The following is a 27,548-nucleotide window of genomic DNA, read 5'->3' as shown; positions in this document are numbered from 1 at the left end:
TTATCTGACTGTCTGTGACCAATAATGCTGCTTAATTTTTAAAGACAAAAACAATATGCAGTTTTGTAAAAGAAAGAAGTAGATTATGTATTTTGGAACATAGAGCAAATGTATATGTTTCAATGGAACGCATGTTGGTAACATAAAATTCAAATAGTTTTATTAAAGGACATAACAGATTTTTAGAAATTCAGTACACAGTGTAATACATTTCGTACCCCTCTTAGACTACCAACATTAATCCAATTCCCTGCTTTTCCCCATTAACTTTTAATATTTTTCTTTATTCAATAGTCTCTTAAATGTCACAATTGACTTTGTTTCAGTTGCCACTTACATGAATGGATCCCATATTTTAATATCACACTGCTTTAAAAAAATAAACATTTGATCTTGTTTGATTCTGGTGCTAACTGACTCTACACCCCTTATTACCAGTTCACTGGTCAATGGAACACATTTTTCACTATTTGCCTTCAAAGTTTGGAACATCTTCTACTCCAGTGAATTCTTACTTCCTTTACTGAAACTGAGCCATCCCTTCAGTGGCATAATGCCTCATGAAACTCCAATGCACCTTTTTTGTGGTTTGCAAATGAGGTTTGCTTCAGCTGTGACTAAGTAATCTCTTGTATTCTTTGAATACAATGTTTCTTTGAATAAAACTACCAATCCCTTGGGGCCCTTTTTCTACCTACAGTCATGCTTTTTAAAGGCCAGTGTGTCCACTGATTAGATCTCCATTTTTCTATCATTCAAATGAATATTAAATTTCTTCCGTTATTTTCTCAAATTTACTACTTTTAGTTATAACAGAATTCCATACTTGTTTGAAAAGAACTAGTTTATGATTATGTTAAGCATAACATGCAGAAAAAATCTTTTCCTACAATCTGTTTTGCTGTTAGAAGTGAAATAATTGTTTCATTCGCAGTAATGGACCTCACATTCTGACAGATGTTTGCTATTTATAAAACCTCCTAATCTAATTTTATTTGGGTATTAACTCAGACATAATACCCCTTTACTACCAATTCAGTGATCAATGACACTATGCTTTTTCATTTGAATTTTACAAATGTTTTTTTTATAAATATCCCATCCAATCTTTGAGAGCCTAAACAAAGTGCAACATAGGTGCTATGTTGTAGTGAGAGGTTTCTCCAATGAAGTAAAGAAACCATCAGCAATACATCATAAATAAAACTTGAGGTAAATCCATCAGAGTTGAAGTAGGGCTATTTTAGGGTTTTGGGAAGAAAAGATAAGTCTTTAAAAAAATATTATTACATTTATTTTCTTCTGTATTCCTGGATTATTTGCATAACATCCTTAACCAAAAGGTCAGACACACAACCTATTCCTAACCTAACTGTTTTAAACTAGTTATTGAATCTGGAATAGCATTGTCAGATGTCTGGAAATAAGATTGTCTGCTCAATGGCAGTAACTTCCTTGGAATGGCAGTAACTTCCTTGGAATGGCAGTAACTTCCTTGGAATGGCAATTAGCAGTGGATTGCCACTCTGTGGCGGCTTCCCTGTGCCTAAAATGAAAAGCGCCTCACTTTCTTGATTCGGGCCGGGTAGAACTGAAGAAGCGAAGTGTGTCCCCGGTTCCAGCGGCGAAGTGCAAAAGGAGCAGAGTGAAGGAGGACACGCCCACCTTTTACAACATAAATTGCTGTAAAGCAGGGGAGTTTACTGGCCCATTGAACAGGAGATGGTAAGTTCTACGGTAAGTGAATGAGATGTGGGGGTCAGGGATGTTGCAGGTGTGGACAGTGGGGTCTGGGGAGGGGGGTGTTCGTTCAGACAGTGGGGGCTCGGGCCGGTCAGGTCGGTAGGGGTCAGGTTGAAAGGGTGGGGATAAGGGAATTCCATGCTAGTGGGTGGGAATGTCATGCGGGGTGGGTTGGTCCCTTGGTGATGCGGGGGGTGTACCGTGCTTGGCTCAGTCTGGGTGTTTTAAAATAGTACTCGGAAGTTAGTGGTGCTTTTTTAAAATCTAAATTTTTCAGAGTAACTATTAGTGTAAAACTGAAAGAACCATCTCCAGTATTTATCATTTTCTTTCCCCTTCAGCTACAGGAGACAGGCTTGCTCAATGAACAGTAGGTATCACTGGCCTACTTCTGCTCCTATTTCATATGTTTGTATTAAGCAAGTTGAAGTAATTTTTTTCCAGGCCAGCCCAAATCCTGCCTTTCCCCAATGTATTCACTTCCACCCAGATTGTAAGGGTGGCACGATCAGGAGCAGGTACTCTTGATGTAGTGATAATTAATATTTCTGGATTAGTTTCAATATTATTCATAATTAACTAAGATTCATTTCGGCAATAACTTTGCATTATATAAAGCATTTATTTCAGATGAAATATGAATATTAGGTTAGAATGAATTTTGCTTTTAGTAAGATGAATAGACTGCCAAAAAAAATTAACCATGTAAATTAGTACCAAAAAGTTGGTTGAGTATCTCATTAGGATCAAGTTTTACGGTTATAAGAATAAATATCAAGTTGAATATGGAACATAGTTTTTAAATTATTGGGATCCTAAGAAAGTCCTGTCAAGAAACAGAAACAGTGAAAACCCAATATAGATTGTAAGGTGATCTATGTTTTGTGAAGTTTTGCTCAATTTTGTAATAGATGGGGCAGAGTCTATGATAAAACTGAATAACCTTTTTTGGTTACGTGCTTTTTATGATCTTGCCATCAAACAATACCATCTTTAATCAACAGTAATACAACTATCCTTAAATGCAGGAATACTCCAGATGTGTTCCAAATAGGATGTCTATGTATAACATCAGCATGTTATTATTAGTGCAATCACATCTATATTAACAATTTTTCTTTTTTATTATACTGAAGGAAGTACTTTGGTGTGTTCATGTGGAAGTGGTGAATGTGTTCACTGTTGTGTCCAATCATAAATGATCCAAATCTAGGAATCAATAATAGTATTAATTTAATACAGTGTCTCAGAAAACAATAATAATCTTTATTAGTGTCTCAAGTAGGCTTACATTAACACTACAATGAAGTTACTGTGAAAATCCCCTATTCGCCGCACTCGGGCGCCTGTTCGGGTATACTGAGGGAGAATTCAGAATGTCCAAATCACCTAACAAGCACGTCTTTCAAGAAACATTGCAGAAAGGACATCCTAAATTCTTGCACAGTAAATTTGAAGTGCAACCACTGACTGACATGGCAAGCGACTTGCACACAGAAAAGTCTCAAAAGCAGCAAAGACATAAATTACCAGCTAATATGTTTGTTTTATTTTATATTTTTGTTTATGAATGCTACTTCTGATGAATTGCATACCTGTACACTCAGATCCCACTGCTCCTCAACCCACTTAAACACTTTACTACCAAGGATTAAGTTGCCTCCATTATCTTCGATTTAAATATACCAATCTACACTTCATACTGAAGTTCATTAGCTCATTTGTCAATTAGACCTTTCTGCAAATGTATTGCTGTCGTCTTGTATTTCGTCATAGTCCTCTGCATTAACGAGTCCTCCACAAATCTTAAAACTTGTTCCAATTCCCAAGTCTGAATCAATTATGTAAATTGTGAACAACAATGGGTCCAGATCAATTCACCATTTTCCACCTTTTTCCAGACATGGCAGGCAGCAAGCAGTTTCAGGCAAAACAAGGTAGGCAGCAAGGAAGCTTCAGGTTCCAGGCAAGGTGGGCAACAAAACAGTTTCAAGCTCCAGGTAGGTAGCAAGGCAGGTTTAGGCTCAATAATACAACATACTTCCACAGGCCTCACTTCAATTTTTCTCTGTCGACCAGATTCTAGACCCTTACATGGTCACAACCGATGAAATGCACCCATCTACTAGCCTGAACCCCACTGCCTTGGGGTGGCCGCTTCTTGTAACATAAAATCCAGGAAACTCTCCGCCTCCCTGATGCCTGCCATAACTTGAACTGCCCCTCATGCTTAATGCCTCAGCTCAAGCAGCTGGAGACACTGGACTGGTTACAACACAGGGGGAGGTCATTGGCCCGTCGTGTCTGTGCCGGCTCTGCAATAGTAAATCGGAGTTCTGCTCTACTGCCTTTTTCCTGTAGCCCTTCACATTTCTTTCTCCAGATAATTAATTACCCTTTTAAAAATCACAGTTGAATTTGCCTCCACCTCTCTGTTGTACATCAGTTGTGCGTTCCAGGTTCTAGCGACATGCTGCATAAATAAGCTTTTATTTATGTCATCTTTGCTTCTTTTGCTATTCACCTCAAATCAATGTTAGCTGGTTCTCAGCACTTCCACCAGCGTGAACAGTTTCTCCCTATTTACTCTGTCAAAACCCCGCATGATTTTAAATACCTCTATTAAATCTCTCAACCATCTCTTTGGAGATCAGCCCCAGATTTTCTAATCTACCTACCTAACGGGAGTCCTTCATGCCTGGAACCATTCTTGTACATTTTTTCTGCAGCCCCTCTAAAGCTTTTATATCCTTCTTAAAGTGTGGTGCCCAGAGTTAGACACAGTACTCCAGTTGAGGCTTAACCAAAATGTTTACAAAGGTTGACCTTAATTCCTTGCTTAACTTGCCCTGCCACCTTGAACAATTTTTCTCCCAGAATCCTGTCTCATCCATCGACTCCACAAACCAAGATCCTCTGTCTTCTAAGACATAATATGTATGGTTTTAAATAAGTTTCTGTAGAGCCTTTTCAGAGGCAGTAATCTTGTTTTTGTAAGGAGCCCAGACCTATTAGAAATTGAATGAGCCACACATGAGGTTTCTAAACTAAGTCGATCTATATTTGTTTATAAAAGCAAATTATTGCGAATGCTAGAATCTGAAACAAAAACAGAAAATACTCGAAAATCGCAGGCCTGACAGCATCTGTGGAGAGAGAAGGGAGCTAGCGTTTCGAATCTGGATGCCCCTTTGTCAAAGATTTGTTTATGTTTGGCGGAGGGAGGACTTTTAAATATCAACAAAGTAAAAAAAGTAACAAAAAGAGCAACAGTAAATTATGAATGAAAACTAGCACAAAATATAAAATGGATAGAGAAAGCTTCTATAAGCTTATAAAAAGGAAGAGTAGCTAAAGTGAATGTTGATCCCTTGGAGGATGAGACTGGGGAGTTAATAGTGGGGAATACAGAAATAGTGGAGACGCTGAATCGATATTTTGCCTCAGTTTTCACAGTGAAGTACACTAGTACCATCCCAATAGTAACAGGTAATGCAGAAGCCCTCGGCCCCAACTATTTACAATATATATTAATGACTTAGAAGCTGATTTAGCACAGTGGGCTAAATAGCTGGTTTGTAATGCAGAACAATGCCAGCAGCGCGGGTTCAATTCCCATACCGGTCTCCCCAAACAGGCGCCGGAATGTGGCGACTAGGGGCTTTTCACAGTAACTACATTGAAGCCTACTCGTGACAATAAACAATTATTATTATTATTAGGGATGGAAGGTACTATAGCCAGATTTGCAGATGACACTAAATAGGTGGCATAGTAAGTTGCACTGGGGAAATAAGACATTTACAAATGGATGTAGATAGGTGAGGTGAGTGGGCCAAAATGTTGCAGATGGAGTTTAACGTGGATAAGTGTGAGGTAATCCACTTTGGTTGGAAAGATGGAAAGGCAATTTACTATCTAAATGGAGAGAAACTTCAAAGTGCTTCACTGGAGAGAGATCTGGGTGGCCTTGTACAGGAAATTAGTATGCAGGTATAACAGGTAAAAAGAAGGTAAATTGAATTTTGGCCTTTATTGCCAAAGGAATAGAGTATAAAAGTAGAGTAGTGCTGCTGCAACTGTACAAGGCACTGGTAAGACCACGCCTGGAGTACTGTGTACAGTTTTGGTCCCCTTATTTAAGGAGGGATGTAGTTGCATTCGAGGCAGTTCAGAGGAGGTTCATGAGATTAGTTTCGGCCTGTACTCTCTCGAGTTTAGAATAATGCCCCTCTTGAGGGGAAATCTCGAATGAGAAGTCATTTTAGGATAATGGGTAGCAGATTTAAAACAGATGAGAAGAAATTACTTCTCTCAAAAGAGAATCTGTGGAATTCACTACCCCAAAATGTGCTGGATGCCAGGACATTGAGTAAATTTAAGGAGGAGATTGACAGATTTTTAATCGTGATAAAGGGTTATGGAGAACTGGCAGGAAAGTGGAGTTGAGGCCGAGAGAAGATCAGCCATGATCGTATTGAATGGCAGAGCGGATGCAAGGGGTTGAATTGCATACTCTTGCTCCTAGTTCTTATGTTAATGCAGTTTTTATACCAAATCACTAATTTTAATTATGAAATGGTGGAGTTAGCATGTTTCCACAGTGCACATCCACCCTGTGCTATGTCATACACGAGGCCCTCATTGAAATTCTAAAGTCTGATTATGTAAATTTAGGCCTAACTACACTTTAACCACAACCAGCAAGGATGGCAAGTACAGCTGGACTTGCCAGAGAATCCCAGCAGTGAGGAACAGCAGACCCAGAACAGGTTGGATATTTTTATTTTTCAAAGACGTCCTTCGTGGAATAGAAGGTGGGCTATGAGCAGGAATTTTCTCCTGGATTCAACAAACCGTAAATGCCTCCTGGCCCAAGTTTTCTGTGTATCGCCAACTGCCTATCAATTTGATTGTGTTGATGCTGGCATATTGAGGGAGTCTGACCATATTTATTTAAATGGGGCCTGGAAATTAAAATTGACCAGGCTTCACATTAGCAATTCCGTTTGACACTTGACCCGTCAGCCTATGCTCCGTGCTTTCCCCGAGTTAATTTAGGAAATTGATGAGTGAAACAATTTTAATGAGTTTTCAAACATCACATTTATGATCCTTCTTACGTAAATCTTGTAATTGTTAAGGCTGAAAATAAAATCTAAAGTTTCACTGGCAGAACACAAGGGATACAAAATACATGTGTCCAGTGTATTTATTGATCACAGAAATAATTTAGCCAAGTCTATTAAAAGTTAGTGAGATGACTGAGCAAGGGAAACAAGCAAAAAAATCTAATCCTAAAACATTCCAATGGAGAAAACAAACTGCCTTATTGTGGTAGTCACCACTGATGTATATATTAGGTGATTTGTGGTAAGGCCCTGTACTACAGGTACGGGGGTAGTTCCCTGCCTGCTGGCTCCGCCCAGTAGGTGGAGTATAAATATGTGTGCTCCCCATACAGCAGCCATTTCGCCAGCTGCTGTAGGAGGCCACACATCTTAGTGTAATAAAGCCTCAGTTGCATTCAACTCTCGTCTTTGTGTTATTGATCGTGCATCAATTTATTACACTAAAGTTTTTCAGAAGATGGACCTCTGCATCAAGCCGGGTCGCCTGCAGCTGGACCTGCAATCGGGCAACGCCAAAAAGGACTTTGAACACTGGCTAGCCTGTTTCGAAGCTTACATCAGGTCTGCACCAGACCCAATTCCAGAAGCTCAGAAGATTCAGATCCTCTACACGCGATTGAGCTCTAGCGTCTTTCCTCTTATCCAGGACGCGCCGAACTACGACAAAGCCATGGCGCTACTGAAAGAAAACTACACTCAGCGGACTAACATGCTTTACGCCAGACACATCCTCTCCACGCGCAGTCAACTCCCTGGTGAGTCAGTAGAAAACTTCTGGCGTGCTCTAATTCCCCTAGTCGGAGACTGACTGTCAGGCCGTCACGGCCACGGAACACTCAAACTTGCTTATGAGGGACGCTTTTGTTACGGGAATAGGGTCAGATTACATCCGCCAACGTCTTTTAGAAGGGGCCACGCTCGACCTCGCGGCAACCAAAAAGCTTGCGCTCTCGCTGACGGTCGCCTCGCGCAACATCCAGGCCTACACCCCCGGCCGCACGGCCCACCCCTTCTACGCATTGTGGACTCCGCAGACGGCCGCCCCATCTGGGCCCCTCAGCAAACTCCACGCCTGTGCCGCACGGCAGCCAACCAACCCCAGGGGCTTCAAATGTTACTTCTGCCCGGCCTGGAGCGCCCTTTGTAAGGCCTGTGGCAAGAAAGGGCACTTTGCGGCGGTGTGCCAGGCCCGTTCAGTCGCCGCTATTGTTCCGACCCCCCCCCCCCCCCCCCCCCCCCCGTACAGCCAGTGGGCGCCGCCATCTTCCCCTCCGGACCACGCACGGCCAGTGGGCGCCGCCATCTTCCACTCCTCGGACCACGTTCAACCCGTGGGCGCCGCCATCTTGTTCAACCCCCACCGCGTACGGCCCGTGGGCGCCGCCATCTTGTCCTCCCCAGGAACATCAAGTGCCGCCATCTTGTCTCCCCCACAGCACGCGTGCGGCTCGTGGGCGCTGGCATCTTACCAGGACCCGGGCACCCCATTGTCTGCCGCCATCGACGATCAGCTGCTTCTCGCCTCGGTCACAATTGACCAGTCTCGCCCACGCAACCTAGCAACTGCCTCTACAAACGTGAAAATCGATGAGCACGAGATCTCCTGCCTGCTGGACTCTGGGAGCACTGAGAGCTTCATTCCTCCCGGTACGGTACGGCTGCGCTCCCTTGCGGTACACCCCGCCAATCAGAGAATCTCCATGACCTCCGGGTCCCACTCCGTGGCGATCCGGGGATACTGCATAGCCACTCTCACTGTCCAGTGCGTGGGGTTTACCGGCTTCCGCCTCTACATCCTCCCCAACCTCTGCGCTGCCTTGCTACTCGGCCTGGACTTCCAGTGCAACCTCCAGAGCCCAATATTGAAATTCGGCGGGCCCCTACCACCCCTTAATGTGTGCGGTCTCGCGACCCTAAAGGTCGACCCACCTTCCCTATTTGCAAACTTAACCCCAGATTGCAAATCCGTCGCCACCAGGAGCAGACGGTACAGTGCCCAGGACAGGACCTTCATCAGGTCCCAAGTCCAGCGACTGCTTCGGGAAGGCATCACCGAGGCCAGCAACAGCCCCTGGAGAGCCCAAGTGGTAGTGGTGAAAACTGGGGAGAAGCACAGAATGGTCGTGGACTACAGCCAGACCATCAATAGGTACACGCAGCTCGACGCATACCCCCTCCCACTCATATTTGATATGGTCAATCACATTGCACAGAACCGGGTCTTCTCAACTGCGGACCTTAAATCCTCCTACCACCAGCTCCCCATCCGTAAGGCGGACCGCCCATACACTGCCTTCGAGGCAGATGGCCACCTTTACCACTTTCTCAGGGTTCCTTTCGGCGTCACCAACGGGGTCTCGGTTTTCCAACGGGAAATGGACCGAATGGTACGGGCTGCGGGCCACTTTCCCGTACCTTGACAATGTCACCATCTGCGGCCACGATCAGCAGGACCATGACGCCAAACGTGCCAAATTTCTCCGCACCGCCACTCTCCTCAACCTCACTTACAACAAGGAGAAGTGTGTGTTCAGCACAAACCGCTTAGCCATCTTCGGCTATGTGGTCCAGAACGGAGTTCTGGGGCCCAATCCTGACCCCAGGCGCCCCCTCATAGAACTCCCTCTCTCCCACTGCCCCAAGGCCCTCAAACGTTGCCTGGGGTTCTTTTCTTACTACGCCCAGTGGGTCCCAAATTATGCGGACAAGGCCCGCCCACTCATCCAATCCACTCTTTTTCCCCTAACGGCCGAGGCTCATCAGGCCTTCAACCGTATTAAGGCCGACATCGCCAAAGCCGCGATGCACGCAGTCGACGAGATGCTCCCCTTCTAAGTCGAGAGAAATGCATCAGACGTCGCTCTGGCAGCCACCCTCAACCACGCAGGCAGGCCTGTGGCATTCTTTTCACAAACCCTTCATGTCTCCGAAATTCGGCACTCCTCCATCGAAAAAGAGGCCAAAGCCATCGTTGAAGTTGTGCGGCATTGGAGGCATTACCTGGCTGGCAGGAGATTCACTCTCCTCACTGACCAGAGTCGGTAGCTTTCATGTTTAACAACACACAACGGGGCAAGATCAAAAACGATAAAATCTTGAGGTGGAGGCTCGAGCTCTCCACCTACAACTATGAGATTTTGTATCACCCCGGTAAGCTCAACGAGCCCCCCGATGCCCTATCCCGAGGTACATGTGCCAGGGCACAGGTGGACTGACTCTGGACTCTGCACGACAACCTTTGTCACCCGGGAGTCACACATTTGTACCACTTCATCAAGGCCCGCAATCTGCCCTACTCCGTCGAGGACGTCTGGGCAATCACCAGAGACTGCCAGGTCTGTGCAGAGTGCAAACCGCACTTCTACCAGCCAGACCGTGCGCGCCTGGTGAAGGCATCCTGCCCCTTTGAATGCCTCAGCATGGAGTTCAAAGGGCCCCTCCCCTCCACCGACCGTAACACGTACTTCCTCAGTGGTCGATGAGTACTCCAGATTCCCCTTCGCCATCCCATGCCCTGATATGACGTCTGCCACCGTCATCAAAGCCTTCAACACCATCTTCGCTCTGTTCGGCTTCCCCGCCTACATCCACAGCGACAGGGGATCCTCATTCATGAGCGATGAGGTGCGTCAGTTCGAGCAGGACGACCAGCTATAACCCCCGGGGAAACGGGCAGGTGGAGAGGGAGAATGGGACGGTCTGGAGGGCCATCCAGCTGGCCCTACGGTCCAGAAATCTCCCGGTCTCCCGCTGGCAGCGGGTCCTCCCCGACGCACTGCACTTCATTCGGTCGCTCCTATGCACTGCGACTAATGACACACCCCATGAACGTCTCTTTGCCTTCCCCAGGAAGTCCACCTCCGGGGTGTCGCTCCCGACTTGGCTTGCAGCTCCAGGACCCGTACTCCTCCGTAAGCACGTATGACTCCACAAGGCGGACCCGTTGGTTGAAAGGGTACAGCTACTCCACGCCAACCCGCAGTACGCCTACGTAGCGTACCCCGACGGCTGCCAAGATACTGTCTCCCTCAGGGACCTGGCACCAGCTGGTTCCACACACACACACACCCCTCCGACCCAGCGCCACCCTCCCCTTCCCCGGGGCAGCCCCCGCCCCAGGACAATCCGTCCTCCCCCTGCCCACGCCCGAGGATGACGAGGATTTCGGCATGCTCCCGGAGTCACCGAGGACCAGACCGACACCGGAATCGCCGCCACCACTGCGGCACTCCCAACGCCAGATCAAGGCTCCGGACCGACTGAACCTGTAACTTGATTGGGACTCCATTTTTTTCTCTGTAGTTAAAACATGTACTTGTATATAGTTCTCCACCACCCCCGCCGGACTCAATTTTAACAGGGGGTGAATGTGGCAGTCAACACTGATGTATATATTAGGTGATTTGTGGTAAAGCCCTGTACTACAGGTACGGGGGTAGTTCCCTGCCTGCTGGCTCAGCCCGTAGGCAGAGTATAAATATGTGTGCTCCCCATACAGCAGCCATTTCGCCAGCTGCCGTAGGAGGCCACACGTCTTAGTGTAATAAAGCCTCCGTTGCATTCAACTCTCTTTGTGTAATTGATCGTGCATCACATATTTAGAAAAAAGATTTCCCATTGTACAGATGGATGTTTTAAAAAATGTTTTTGGAGAATATTATGTTATTCTGTAAAGTGTGTGGGTAATGATTTAATTAAGTTGGGGGAAGGTTAACGGAGACAGCTTGTCTGGGAGAATTAGATGAAAAGGAATAAAGGTGCCAAATACATGCATTTGTATTGAAGCCAGGGTCAAGTGAATTTAAAAGTCAATAAGTAGTTTAAAGTTTAGCCTTAGGAGATAGGGGCTTACTTTTTCAGCTGTCAAATTTAATGGGGATTGAGGCTTTTGCAACTTGCAACAGGTTCATAAGTAAGCAAGGGAAGGCTATTCAATTTTACTTGACCCAAAAGGAGAGGCAATAGGAAAAACATGAAAGATTTTGAATTTTGGAAAAGTTAAGTTCAATGGGGCACTGAGGACAATGGAATCGAAGATGAAAGGGGAAAAAGGATATTTATAGAAAGATGTTGAGCTGATTTGGGCTGGCTGTGTGGGGGAAAAACTCCTGGGAACAGCTCTGTGCGAAATTTGAAACAGCCATCCAGTGAAGCCAGAAAAGTCTTGGGTTTCAGAAAGCAGTCTTGTTTCTCAGTATTCTTGGATTTCCACAACAGAGCAGAAGACAATGAAAAGCTGTATGGTACAGCTGTACTAAAGTAACAGCAGATTTGCTTTGGATAATATTACTGGATTTAAACATCAATAAGGGACTGTTGCCTGGAAGGCAGTTACTTGTGGGTCTGGTGAAGTGCGTTTCTTTCGGGGTACATTTTGTAAGATTTTAACTGTGTAATTGTAATCTTGCATTTTGTTCATACATCTTTTACTATTTAAAATCCCCAAAGTGTTACTGTAATTCTTTGCTGATATCGGTAGTTTTCTTCTCGTTTTCAGAATACAAAAAAAAGCTTGTGGTCCATAAACCAAGTTGCCCCCTGGGATTTGGTTTGCTCAACAACTAACATCTGCTGTGGTCATAATGACTGGCTATGAAAATTAATCGGAGCAAGTATTCAATATTAGGTATTACTACACAGATATTAAGGTACCAGTTTTCCTGCCCTTATTGGACTGGAACAGTGCACCCAAAGCATACTAATCTTCCACAACCTAGAAGCATTTATCGCGGTGAATTTATCATGAGACATGTAATTTTTAAATAAACTTAAACCTCATTCATGATTTCATGATAGAACTCTCAAATCTCATTATTTTTTTCACATGATGCATTTGGCCTGGCACCCCTCTAGAACATAGAAAAGTACAGCCCAGGAACAGGCCCTTCTGCCCTCCAAGCCTGTGCCGATCATGATGCCCTAACTAAAAAAAAAACCTTCTGCCCTTGCTCGGTCTGTATCTCTCTATTTCCTCCCTATTCATGAACCCATCCAGATGCCTCTTAAATGACTACCACATCCTCTGGCAGCACGTTCCAGGCACCTACCACTCTCTGCGTGAAAAACTTCCCCACACATCTCCCTTAAACTTTCCCCCTCTCACCTTGAACCTGTGCCCCATTGTAACTTCTCTCCCCCCCCCCCCCCCCCCTTGGAAAAAGCCTCTGATTATCCATCCTGTGTATGCCTCTCATAATTTTGTAGACCTCTATCAGGTCTCCCCTCAGTCTCCGTCTTTCCAGTAAAAACAATCCTAGTTTATTCAACTTCTCCTCATAGCCAACACCCTCAAGACTAGGCAACATCCTGGTGAACCTTCTTTACACTCTCTCCAAAGTTTCCATGTCCTTCTGATAGTTTGGTGACCAGAACTGCACGCAGTACTCCAAGTGCGGCCTAACCAAGGTTTATATAGCTGCAAAATGATTTCCCAACTCCTGTACTCAATAACCCAGCTGATAGGCAACCTGGCGAAATCTCTCCTCACCACGCTCCCTCGTTCATTCCTGTTCCATCTCTTACCCTACTGGGGAATTTAAACAAATAAAATTAAGCACATGGAGGGAGGGCAACTGGCTGAATGAAGATCCAATTATATTACACAATCAAATATTCCTCTTCTTTCTCTGCAAACCTCTCCCAATGTGCTAACCACAATGCAATATTCCCTGCTACTAACCTGGGGTTAAAGTGAATTTCTTCAGGCACATTTGTAGGATCAGTTTCAATTTCATCATTGTCTTCATAATGATTTTGATCATCAGGAATCCGAAACTTCGCCAACTGGACTTCTGTATCACTCAGACCACCATGAGAAATGCGGGCGTAGCCCAACCTAAGGTAACGGTAAATATTTTCTAGTGAGTTAATCAGGAATATTTGTGCATTGTTGCACAGGTATCTTGACAGACAAATTAAGTTAAAATAACAAGTGTAGTAGGGACTTTTTCTTAAAAAGAAGTTAATACCCAGTGTGTGCTGCTTTAGCTGGATGATAGTTAGGATGATAGACAGGGGCAGCACGGTAGCCTTGTGGATAGCACAATTGCTTCACAGCTCCAGGGTCCCAGGTTCGATTCCAGCTTGGGTCACTGTCTGTGCGGAGTCTGCACATCCTCCCCGTGTGTGCGTGGGTTTCCTCCGGGTGCTCCGGTTTCCTCCCACAGTCCAAAGATGTGCAGGTTAGGTGGATTGGCCATGATAAATTGCCCTTAGTGTCCAAAATTGCCCTTAGTGTTGGGTGGGGTTACTGGGTTATGGGGATAGGGTGGAGGTGTTAACCTTGGGTAGGGTGCTCTTTCCAAGAGCCGGTGCAGACTCGATGGGCCGAATGGCCTCCTTCTGCACTGTAAATTCTATGATATCTATGATAGTGTAATTGAATGCTTTAATTAGCCTCAAGTCAGGGAAAAATCTCCCATCTTTTGGCTAAAAAAATAACGCATAAACTTGGATACACTGGTGGCAGATTCAGATCATGGATCTGATCTTGGGCTCAGATTGGACTTTTCTGGAGCAGGCTGGTCAGCTATCACCAGAAAGTAAGCTAACAACTAATTTACCACTCTAAAGACATCACTAAGTTATATATATCTTGGATGCCAGGACAGGCAACAGGCATCCAGTCAACCCACACCTATCAGAAGTCAACTAGCCACCCATTCATCAGCTTATGTTTCGATATTCTACCAGTCTCTAAATGTCACTTGTTTTCCAGCAGCCAGAATAAGGGGAAAGAGCTCCAGTTCTCCAAATTATGGGAGCAAGGCAGTAGAATCATTAAGGGAGCCAAGACAGAGAGAAACTTGGCAGGAGTAGACTAAGGTAAACTGAGAATGAGTGCATGTACTGAATGCAGTTGCAGGCACTGGCCACTGTGTGTCATTGTGGAGCAACCCGAAGCTTGAGCTTTTAGTGATTAGCCATGCTGGAATAGTTAAAGCGCAGTGTAGGAGTTTCTGCAGTTCATGATGGCCCAGCAGAAATACAGTTCAAAGAATTTTTAACAATGCAGATCTCAAAATCAATGAGTCGGAGAAACAATTGGAGATATTTCATGCTCAGACTGGGGGAAAAAGTATTTTGATTTGATTTATTATTGTCACATGTATTAGTATACAGTGAAAAGTATTGTTTCTTGCATGCTGTACAAACAATGCATACCGTACATAGGGGAGGAAGGAGAGACTGCAGAATGTAATGTTACAGTCATAACTAGGGTGTAGAGTAAAGATCAACTTATTACCATGTAGGTCCATTCAAAAGTCTGATGGCAGCAGGGAAGAAGGTGTTCTTGAATCGGCTGGTACGTGACCTCAAACTTTTGTATATTTTTCCTGACGGAAGAAGGTGGAAGAGATAATGTCCGGGGTGCATGGGCCCTTGCTGGCAGCCTTTCTAAGGTCAACCCACGGAAAGCCACTGGCCCGGACGGGCACTTAGGTCTTGCGCGGAAGAAGGTGGAAGAGATAATGTCCAGGGTGCATGCTGCCCATGCTGGCAGCCTTTATAAGACAGCTGGAGTTGTAGACAGAGTCGATGGATGGGAGGCTGATTTGCGTGATGGATTGGGCTACATTTACGACCTTTTGTGGTTTTCTGTGGTCTTGGGCAGAGCAGGATCTATACCAAGCTGTGATACAACCAGAAAGAATGCTTTCTATGGTGCATCTGTAAAAATTGGTGAGAGTCGTAGCTGACATGCCAAATTTCCTTAGTCTTCTGAGAAAGTAGAGTCGTTGGTGGTCTTTCTTAACTATAGTGTCAGCATGGGGGGACCAGGACAGGCTGTTGGTGATCTGGACACCTAAAAACTTGAAGCTCTCGACCCTTTCTATTTTTTCCCATTGATGTAGACAGGGGGTTGTTCTCCACTAGCTTCCTGAAGTCGATGACAATCTCCTTCGTTTTGTTGACATTGAGGGAGAGAATATTGTCGTTGCACCAGTTCACCAGATTCTCTATCTCATTCCTGTACTCTGTCTCATCAGTGTTTAAAATCCGACCCACTACGGTGGTGTCATCAGCAAATTTGAAAATTGAGTTGGAAGAGAATTTGGCCACACAGTCATAGGTGTATAAGGAGTACCGTAGGAGTCTGAGGACACAACCTTGTGGGGCACCGGTGTTGAGGATGATTGTGTAGGAGGTGTGGTTGCCTATCCTTACTGATTGTGGCCTGTGGGTTAGGAAGTTCAGGATCCAGTCACAGAGGGAGGAGCCGAGGCCCAGGCTACGGAGTTTGGAGATGATTTTCGTAGGAAAAATGGTGTTGAAGGCTGAACTGTAGTCAATAGATAGGAGTCTGACATAGGTGTCTTTGTTATCTAGATGTTCCAGGGATGAGTGCAGGGCCAGGGAGATGTGGACCTGTGGCACCGGTAGACGAACTGTAATGGATCAAGGCAATCCGGGAGGCTGGAGTTGATTTGTGCCATGACTAACCTTTCGAAGCACTTCATAATGATGGATGCCAAAGCCACTGGACGATAGTCATTGAGGCACGCTGCTTGACTTTTCTTTGGTACAGGGATTATGGTTGTCTTCTTGAAGCATATAGGGACCTCAGATTGTTGTAAAGAGACGTTGATTTCTGCGAATACCCCTGCCAACTGATCCGCGCAAGACCTAAGTGCCCATCCGGGCCAGTGGCTTTCAGTGGGTTGACCTTCGAGAAGGCTGCTCTGACATCTGCAATGGTGATCTCTGATACAAGTTCATCCGAAGCTTCTGGGTGGAGGGCGTGCTCTCGTTGACCTCTTGCTCAAAGTGGGCATAGAATGCGTTGAGCTCATCAGGGAGGGGTGCGTTAGAGCCGGCGATTTTACATGCCTTAATCTTGTAGCCCGTTATGTCTTGCAGACCTTGCCATAGTTGACAGGAGTCCTCGTGACTAGTCTGGGACTCGGTACTGTCCGGTACTGTCTTTTGACATCTTTGATGGATCTCCTTAGATCATAGGGGCTGGTTTAGCACAGGGCTAAATAGCTGGCTTTTAAGGCAGGCCAGCAGCGCGGGTTCAATTCCCTTACCAGCCTCCCCGAACAGGCGCCGAAATGTGGCGACTAGGGGCTTTTCACAGTAACTTCATTTGAAGCCTACTTGTGACAATAAGAGATTTTCATTTCATTTTTTCATTTTCATATCTGGCTTTCTTGTGTAGGTCAGGGTCGCCTGACTTGAACGCCTCAGACCTAGACTTTAACAAACTGAATATCCCTGTTCATCCAGGGTTTCCTGTTGGGAAACACATGGATTTGTGGACTGTAAGATAGAAAAGAATAGGATGACAGCTGAGGAAGAGATATGTTGACCATCTTCTGGGAAAGAAGAAAATCTCCTGGATGAAATGCAACAAACTCTTTCGTTTCCAATTGGTTTATTATTATAGATGTGGAAAAAGGGAAAGAAGGGAGGGAAACACTACAGTAGAGAGGCAGCAAGGGTTTAAAAAAGTAAATAATAACTTTAGGGGATTCATCTTTAGATTGACACCAGAAGCCACTCCTTCTATGTTGTGTGATTCTAAGTTACGAAGGTAACTGATAAAGTTGGTATAATTAAGATGTCATCTGCATAGAGGAGAATTTTGTGTTCCATACCCCATGAATGTAGAGATTAGTTCATAATGGTTCTATGCATAGGGAAATCAGAAAGGGGGGATAAGTGGTATCCTTGACTGCATGGCTACTTGTTGAAGAGTGGAGAGATCATAGCCACTCACGCATACAAAGACAAACAGTTGTAGTAGAAAATATGCCTACCATTTGATTTGCTCAAGCAAGACCATAGGAAGCTGCACTCTTTACATCATTTAATTCATAATGGCTCTTCTGTTCCCCCACCACCACACTACTCACTAATGCAGCAAATTAAAAAGAAAATAATTGAAATTGATTTGCTGTTGAAGTCTCCTGATCTACCTTCATGTAATAACCCACGCGGACAACCCAACTGATCTCCACAGGGCTTGTTGAATACGAGCTCCCTCATGGAATACAAGATCCCCCGCTGAGGGGTGGAGGTCTAACAGCGTGGCTCGTTAAAACCCACTGATAAAAGCCTGCCAGGAAGGAAACCAGCATCTTCGGATGGTCCTGGCTGGGGCCAGATGTATTCCCCACTGCTATGTGGCTTTGCTTTGGCTTGTCGAATAAACCTTACTGTTTGTATCCTTCTCGGAACTCCTGTGATTGTAATATTGGCGACGAGGAAAAACTGAACTACAGGCGGCAATTCTGGATGTCCAGACCACGGCTGAATCTCGCTGCAGAGAACAGTCAGGACTGATTAAAAATGCCGCTCCTCAGGAGGCTCAATGTTTTTGACACAAGTATATCAGACTGGCCCAGTACGCTGAGCGAATGAGTACATTTTTATGGAAAATGCCATTATAGAGGATGACCGGCAGAAAGTAATACACCGGACTGCCTGTAGGGCCCTACCTTTAGCATCATCAAAAGCCTGACTGACCCTGCAGCACCAGATTCCAAAACATTTGATGAACTGGTGGTACTTGTGGCGGACCACTATAACCCTGAATGATTGGTAATTGTCCAAAGGTACAATACTGCCAGATAAGCCCTGAAGGAGTCAGTCACAGAATTTTTGTTGCGCCTTCGCAAGCCGGCCGAGCAGTGCGATTATGGGCCATCCCTTCTGAAGATGCCTTGGGAGTAGAATCAAAAACATACATCCCGACGTAAGTTGCTGGCTGAACCATCTTCGGACTTGAAAAGGGCCATAGAGATATCACTCGTGTAAAAACACGGAGAAGGGAGTGCAAGAGCTCCAGGGCTCGCTAGAGATGGAGGTGAGTGTTGGACACCCTCCATTCAGGCGATCAATGCCCCCTAAGAGTAGGGTCTCTGGGACCCAGCCACTGCCCGAGCACCGTCAGGGCCAGACCAGTTGGCTGAGGGCCTTGACAGCCTGGCGAAAGGTCTCCCCTGAACCCCAGGAGGAGGACTCCCACAGTGGTGCTGCACCTGTGGTCAGAGGTACCGTGAGGACCAGGGACACCAAAGCCGCAAACAAGCGAGTCACCCTAGTCGGGAGACACGCCCAGCTAGATCCAGGACATTACATGTGGTGCAGCCCGACAATCAGGCAGCTAAACTGTACTGCTGAACCAAGAATAGCCCCCAGCAAAGTCACCATCCAGGTTGAAATGGATATTGACAATGGGGCTGCTGACTCGGTCATAGGACAGCAGAAGTATGAAAAAATCTGGACAGGAATCCAATGCCTGGACCTGAGGGCCACTGAGGTGCATTTGGCAGGAATGTTGGCCATTGCGGTGTGGTAACCTAACAGGGCCTAGTTTTGAGGCTGATTTAAAACTGGGTATCCTAAATTAAAGAACTGGACACCTTAAATTAAACTGCAGCGCACTCCAGCGGACTGCCTACTGGGAATTCGGATTTGGCCAAGTTCGAATATACAAACTCAGGCAGGCTGTCTGGACCTGCCCAGTCAATCGCCCATCAAGAGATCATCGCACCCTATTGATATGCACCGGTCTATCGTCTGTAGTCCAAATTGAGCCAGACTCCTGGGCGTCCAGAGTTCCCGCCATTACCTTATTTGGTAAGGCGGTATCTGAAGACCACACCATCGGAGATGGACACCTGGGGCCGGTTCAGGTGTCCTATCAACAGATCATCAACCGGACTATTGGGTGCTCACACCCCCTCACAAGGCCTCATTGGCAGAAAGTCAGAGGGAATGGCAAAAGGGCGTGAAGGGAGTGGGGATAAAAAATAGGCACCCAAGGCACATCAGCAGCGAAGACTCGACATTGGAGGTGACCTTGACCATCCGAAGACCAACCAGGAAGGAAGGAAGAAGCTGCCAGTGAGACCCACCTTTGTGATGACGGACCAGAGGGACTCGAGAATCAGACCCACAGTTCAATCCAGCCATCTTTGCGGTAGTATAACCAAATTTTGGGTATTTCTGATATCTTATATTTTGGAGTATCGTCTGCCTCTGTGAGACGTCAGAGGGTCATGGTAAGCATCCTCCAAGGGCTTCCATGGGTGGCAGTTTACTTGGATGATGTCCTGATCACTAGAGCTACCGAAAGGAGCACCTGAACAACTTAGAAGTCCTCCGCCGGTTCTCTGAGGCAGGCGTACGCCTTAAAAGGGGCAAGTGAGTTTTTGACACCAAAGTGGTCACATACCTAGGATACCGGGTTGGCAAGGACAGCTTGCACTCGATATTGGAGAAGGTATGGGCCATCAAACAGGCTCCCAAGCCTGAGAATGACTATGATCATCCCTCAGACTCTCACATTATTACAGCAAATTCATCCCGAACTTGGCAACCATCCTAACACCGCTACATGCACTCCTTAAAAACACCAAACCTGGACATGGAGAGCGCTACAAGAGGCATTTGGCAAGGTGAAGCAAAACCGTCGTCCTCCATGGCTTCTGATGCACTACAACCCTTCCAGGCCACTTTTGATCACATGAGATGCCTCCCTATATGGCATTGGGGCAGTTATGTCCCACCGGATGGATGACAGGACAGAGAGGCCAATAGCCTACACTTTGAGGCCTAGGGCCGATGCATAGCTTACATATGGTCAGATGAAGAAGGAAGGGCTGGCCGTCACCTTTGCAGCCAAGAAGTTTCACTAATGCGTTTATGGGCGACACTTTACGCTCATAACAGACCAAAAGCTGTTGTTTGGCCTGTTCAAGGTGGACAGGGCAATTCCGCCAATAGCATTGGGTTCTACTATTGGTGGCATTTGATATGTATTCAAGTATCGACCGGGCGCGCAAACTGTGAACACGGATGCTTTGAACCGACTCCCATTGCCGACGCACCCCCTGTCTCCACCAGTGGCAGACGATGTCATATTGGCCTTAGATTTTATGGACACCTTGCCAGTCACAGACTCAGATTCGTGAGCGGATGCAAAAGGACCCAACCTTAATGAATTTACACCATATCGTCCTGCAGTGAAGATGCCTGAGGAGCTGCGGGTTTTCAGGACTAAGCAACAAGAGTTTAGTGTGAAGGATGGCATTCTCCTTTGAGGAGCCTGGGGTCTAGTCTCGAGAAAAGGCAGAAAGACTCTATTGCAGGACCTGCGCAATGGACACCCAGGAGTGTCTGACCCTGAGACATCCTCGATGAAGATGCTTGCCAGGAGCTACGTATGATGGCCAGGACTTTATGCATCAATGCACCCGTGTGTCAGGAGCATCAAAAGCTCCCATCAGCAGCACCCCTTCACCCTGGGGTGGCCAGGCTGATCCTAGGTACGGCTGCATGCTGACTTCGCCGGACCTTTTCGAGGCTCGATGTTCCTGCTAATAGTGGATACCCACTCAAAATGGTTGGACATCTATCAAATGCCATCCACCACTTCAAGGGCTACCATCAAGAAGTTGTGCCTTTTGTTCAGTATTGGTGGGAAAGTGGAGAGGAGACAGGATCTCCAGAAACAATACCACAGCAGATGGATGCAGGACAGATGCTATCGGCCAGGGGACATCGTATATGACTGGAACTTCAGAGATGGTACCCGGCGGACACCAGGCACCATAGTGAAAAGGACTGGATCGGGGCCGTACATGGTGAAAACACGGGAGCGGATAGTGTGAAAGCACATGGACCACCTTAAATGCAGGGAGCCCATACCAGGACCGACCCCGCTGATTGAGTCAGCCCTCCATTCCTCCTGCTCATCACCATAGGCCAAGGGGCAACAGTCCCCAGAGGCCAGGACACAGAGATGCACAAGGTGGATGTCTCAGGGTCAGACATGGAGACACAAGCATCCATAGTCACTGACGACAGTTCGATCATGGAGAAGCAGCGCTCCCAAATTCGTTACATGACCACCCCCCAACCCAGCCCCACAACCGCTGGAAGTGCAACCAGGGGCGAAGCAAAGAAGGAGGCCTCCTCCACCCTCTACAACAGAGGTGCTTGCGGACTTCATTGGGGGAGGGGGGGGGGGAGATATAATAATCCCCATGAGACCCACGGGGACGACCCGATTGATCTCCCCATGGGGCTCGCAGAATATGAGATCCCCCGCTGAGGCGCAGAGGTCTGGTTAACAACGGGGCTGGTTAAAACCCACCGATAAAGCTGACCAGGAAGGAAACTGTTATCTTCGGATGGTCCTGGCTGGGACTCTATGTACTCCCTGTCACTGTGCGGCTTTGCTTTGGCTTGTTGAATAAACCATACTGTTTGAATCCTTCTCGGCACTCCTGCAATTGTAATACTCCACCAGCCACTTGCATGGATCTAACACACACTTTTATTTGGATAGGAAGTAGATTTGGAATTTCCTTGAGCTTCTCCTAATCCATCATTGTAATTTAATTGGAAATATGGTGGGGGGTAAGAAAACTATTCCTTTTTTTTAAATTTGGAATACCCAATTATTTTTTTCCAATTAAGGGACAGTTTAACATTGCCAATCCACCTACTCTGCACATCTTTGGGTTGTGGGGGTGAGACCCACGCAGACACGGGGAGAATGTGCAAACTCCTCACCACAGTGACCCGAGGCCGGGATTACACCCGGATCCTCGGCACCGTGAGGCAGTAGTGCTAACCACTGCACTTCCGTGCCACCCTCAAAGAAAGCTATTCCTGTTGCACTTCTGCCAAAGTTAGAAAGCAAAGCAGGCGTCTCTCTGAGTAACTTACAGACCCAATAGGAATAAATGTGAACAGTGTGCCGATTTTACTATTTGTTCCCTTCTTTGCAATTTCACAGACACTTCATGCAAATAGAACTTGTGATGGAGCAAAACATTACTTTGGGAAAGTATGGGGAAAATACTTCAACAGTATCCTTACATGTACAGCAAACAAACTTTGTTATCACAGAATTCTAACTCATTGCTAACATAAATAATTTATGTCTTAAACATTTGTTAAAATAAATTCTGAATGAAGCTTTAATCCATTTTCATGAAATGTTTTAGTCCTGGTTTTGAAACGTTCAAGGTTGTATTTTGCCATTTTGTTGTTGGTCACTGCACATTTCTCCTACATGGAAATGCAGCTGCAAACAGATTGTAAGACTGACACACATGACATATGCAACAGACACACTGTTCTCCGGGTAGATTGTTGGACAAAGATTTTTTTTAAATTATGCCTACAACTAACAAATACTTAATAATAAAGCTAGCAACTACAGGCCAGTCAGTTTCACTTCAGTGGTAGGGAAACTTCTGGAAATTATAGTCTGGGGACAGAATCAATAGTCACTTAGACAAGTGCAGGATAATTAAGAAAAGCCAGCATGGATTCATCAAGGGAAAATCATGTTTGACTAATTTGCTGGAGTTTTTGAGGAGGTAACAGAGAAAGTTGATGGGGGCAATGCTGTTGATGTGATGTATGGAATAAAAGGGAAAGTTGGCGCTTGGTAGGAACTTAGCTGACAATAAACAGCCATTTGGTTGTTTTTCAAATTGGAGGGAGGTTTGTTCTGGAGTTCCCCAGGGTCAATGTTAAAATCCTTGTCAACTGTGATGAGGATAATCTTGAATTTGAAAAGGACATAGACATGTTGGTGGAATGAACAGATAAGTGGCAGGTGAAGTTCAATGCAGAGAAGTGTGAGGTCATTAATTTTGGAAGGAACAAGAAGGAGAGAAAGTATAAAATAAAATGAGAAATTCTAAAGGAGGTGCAGGATTAGAGGGACCTCTGTGTATCTGTACATAAGTAATTGAAGGTGGCAGGGCAGGTTAAGAGAGCAGTTAATAAAGCATAGAGTATCTTAGGCTTTATTAATAGGGCATTAAGTGCGAGAGTAAGGAAGCCATGTTGAACTTGTATAAAATACTAGTTAGGTCTCAGCTGGAGCACTGCATCCAGTTTTGGGCGCCATACTTGAGGAAGAATGTGAAAGCAGTGGAGACCTTATAGAGGAGATTCACATGGATAATTCTAGGGATAAAGAACTCAAACCATGAGGATAGATTGGAGAGGTTAGGATTGTTTTCCTTGGAGAAAATAAGGCTGAGAGGAGACTTGATAGAGGTATTCAAGATCTTGAGAGGTCGGGACAGAGCAAATCGTGAGAAACTGTTCCGACTTGACAGCATGAAGAACTAGAGGGCACAGAAGTGATGCAAGGAAAAAACTTTCACCCAAAGGGTGTTTGGAGTCTGGAACAAACTTCCAGAGAGGGTGATGGAGACAAATTCGATCAAGGTATTCAATTGCTAACTGAAAAGAAAGAATGTGCAAGGTTAGGGGGATAAGGCAGGAGAGTGAGACTGGGTAAAATGCTCTTTGAGATCCAAGTGCAGACTCAATGGGCCATATGGGTTCCTGCCATTTGTGAAGATTCTGTGAGATTACAGATTCATGAGCAAAGTGCTTATTCTTCATTCTTATCAAAAAACATGTCACAACATTGAGGCCAAAATATTGCAACTAACCTTATTAGTCCACGGTACATGATGTATTCACACCATCTATTTGGATCAGTGTGATCTATATCCTAAAAGAAATAGAGTAAACATGGAAAATGTCTTTGGAAAGGTGTTTGACATAATGAAGCTAGAAACAGTTCATTTTATTTTACCCTGGTTTTGTTCAAAGTTCTGTTAATTTTAATAAACTGTTTACTGGCTCTTTGGCCACTGAGTAGTGGCTCCATTTTCACCACAATCTACTGATTCACAATCTCATCAAATGCACTTTTTAGATGTCTCTGATGTCTTGCAAGAATTTAATTCTATACTATACACAAGGGTGAGAGTTGCTGAATACAAAAAAGTCTGACATGTTTATTACCATCAAGACTGTAAACTAATGCATGTGTATAAAATCAGCAAAGCAACCTCAGCATTTCAGCATAGTTAATGCATGTAATACCAGATGAAGTCTATGCTAACAATCCTTGCTGGATTATGTATGTGCGAAGCAATGACCATGGCAGCACTTTGCAAACTATTTTCCAATCCATTTTAAGTTACCACCACCTTTTCAAGGGCAATTGGGGATGACAACAAATGCTGGCCTTGCCAGGAATGTCCACATCCCATGAAAGAAGTGGAGACTTCAGTGTCACGATTAAAATTAAAACGTTAGTACATAATATTAAGAGTAATTTTTACACCGTTCACTTTCATGGATGTGCACTTACCTTTAAATTTCCAATTTTTCTAATCTGTATATAGTCTCTGGAGCCAGGTGCAGAAGTAATGTAACCCAGAAATACCAGAGGCTGTGGGATTTCCTTCAGTAAGTTGGAAATGTACTGTGCCTGCAACTTCCTGTCTAAATCATCCCTGACAAAAGCAAATAAGTTGAGGAAATCTTGTAATACAATAACAATTGAAATGTTGAAATCTGCAAAATTACTAGTTTTTGAAGTCTTTATAGATAAACAATAGTTAGTGATCCTGCTGTTCTACTACAAAGTGCATGTTTGCATCAAAGGTGAGTACAAGGTTAGGATTGGCTGTGATGGCCCCATGACTGAATCATTTGCTGACATCCATCGTTTAGTCTCAAATATAAGAGCATAAGAAAGAGGAATAGAAGTAGGTCATTTGGCCTCTTAAGCCTGCTCCATCATTTAATAAGATCATGGCTGATCCAATTATGGCCTTAACTCCATTTTCCTGCCTGTTCCCCGTAACCCTTGACACCCTAGTCAATCAAAAATCTGACTAACTCAGCCTTGAATCTATTCAGTGACCCAGTTTCTACTGTGCACTGCAGAAGAGAATTCCAAAACACTAACAACCCTCAGAGAGTAAATTCTTTTTCATCTCCGTCTTAAATGGCTGGATTCTCCGCTGTCGAGATTCTCCCTTTCGCTGGTAGCCTGGGGGTTTCCCGACGGCGTGGGAAATCTGGTGCGGCAGGATAATCCCCCCGCCAGTTATTTTAAAACTGTGCTGCCAAATCTAGATTTTCCCCCATGAAAGGAAACATCCTCTTAGTATCTACCCATTTCAGCCCCCTTAGAATCTTGTTTCCAAAAAAATCACCTCCCATTCTTCTAAACTCCAATGGGTATAGGCCCAACTTGTTCAAATTTTCCTCCGAAGACGAACTCCTCATCCCAGGAATCAGACGAGTGAACCTTCTCTGAGCTGCTTCCAAAGAAAGTATATCCCTCCTTAAGTAAGGTAACTTTTACACAGTACTCTACATATGGTTTCACCAATGACCTGTACAGTTGTAAAAAGACTTCCCTACTATATACTCCATCTCAGTCACAATAAAGGGCAGTATTCCAATTGCCTTCTTAATCTTACTTTACCTGCAATCTGATATTTTGTGATACATGTCCAAGGACACCAGGCCCCTCTGCACTGTGGCATTCGGTAATCTCTCTCCACTTAAATGATGTACTACTTTTCTATTCTTCTTGCCATAGTGGATAACCTCTCGTTTTTCCACATTATACTCCACCTGCCAAATTTCTGCCCACTTACTTAACCTATCTATATCTTTTTGCAGGCTCTTTGTATCATCCTCCTAATTTGCTTTCTTACATACCTTCATATCATCAGAAAATGGCTACAATAACGTCAGTCCCTTCATCCAAGTCAATAATACAAATCTTAAATAATTGAGCTCTCATCGCTGATCCCTGTGGCACTCTGCTGCCTCATTTTCCATCCTGAAAATGACCTTTTCATTCAAACTCTTTGTTTCCTGTAGTTGGCCGGTCCTGCTAATACATATCCCCAATACCACAAAGTATTATCTTCTGTAGTAACCTTTTACGTTGCACCTTATCGACTGTCTTTTGGAAATCTAGATACACTACATTTATTGGTTTCCCCTTTATCCACACTGCTTGTTACTTCCATTAGAACTCTAATAAATTTATCAAACACGATGTTCCTTTCTCAAAACCATGTTGATAGTTTTGTGATTTTCTAAATGTCCTGCTACTACCGCTTAATAATGGATTCGTGCATTTTCCCACTGATGGCCATTAAACTAACTGGCCTGTAAATTCCTGCTTTCTGTCACCCTCATTCTTGAACAGAGGTTTAAAATCGCCTAGAATCTATGGAATTTTAGACGATTACAACTTATGCATCCAATATCTCTGCTGCCACTTTTTTTTTCAACCCTCAAATGGGGCCATCAGGTTCAGTGAATTTGGCAATCTTAAGTTCCATTAATTTTCCCAACATTTTTTCCCTACTGATGGTGTTTATTTTAAGTTCCTCCTTCCCTTTTGCTTCTTGATTTTCTTCTATTCTTGGGATACTTTTTGTTTTCATAGAATTTACAGTGCAGAAGGTGGCCATTCGGCCCATTGAGTCTGCACTGGCTCTTGGAAAGAGCACCCCACTTAAGCCCACACCTCCACACTATCCCAGTAATCCACCTAACCTTTTGGACACAAAGGGGCAATGTAGCATGGCCAATCCACCTAACCTGAACATCTTTGGATATGGGAGGAAACCGGAGCACCCGGAGGAAACCCACGCAGACACAGGTGGAAAGTGCAAACTCCATACAGACAGTCACCCGAGGCCGGAATTGAACCCGGGACCCTGGAGCTGTGTCTTCTACTATGAAGATGGATACAAAATACTTGTTCAAAGTCCCTGCCATTTCCATGTTTCCCCTTATTAATTCCCGTCTCACCCTCAAAACAACCTATGCTCATTTTAGCTAGTATTTTTCTTTTTA

The 27,548-nt window shown here is 45.0% G+C and overlaps 1 protein-coding gene across 3 annotated transcripts in view; it reads right to left on the bottom strand.

Moving 5' to 3' along the window:
* Positions 1-143: 143 nt before the first annotated feature.
* Positions 144-27,548, bottom strand: part of LOC140408893 (PGAP2-interacting protein-like) — a 210,139-nt gene continuing 182,734 nt past the window's right edge. For all 3 annotated transcript variants that reach the window (XM_072496741.1, XM_072496743.1, XM_072496742.1), the window contains 4 exons: positions 25,027-25,171; positions 24,317-24,378; positions 13,555-13,710; positions 144-2,952 (listed from right to left, as the gene is read on the bottom strand). In XM_072496741.1, the coding sequence (XP_072352842.1) occupies positions 2,844-2,952; positions 13,555-13,710; positions 24,317-24,378; positions 25,027-25,171 (472 nt within the window). In that variant the 3' untranslated portion in view covers positions 144-2,843. The remainder of the gene's footprint in view (positions 2,953-13,554; positions 13,711-24,316; positions 24,379-25,026; positions 25,172-27,548) is intronic.

Source organism: Scyliorhinus torazame, chromosome 3 (assembly GCF_047496885.1).
Source record: "Scyliorhinus torazame isolate Kashiwa2021f chromosome 3, sScyTor2.1, whole genome shotgun sequence".
NCBI lineage: Eukaryota > Metazoa > Chordata > Chondrichthyes > Carcharhiniformes > Scyliorhinidae > Scyliorhinus > Scyliorhinus torazame.
This window is presented reverse-complemented; position numbering and strand designations above follow the sequence as displayed.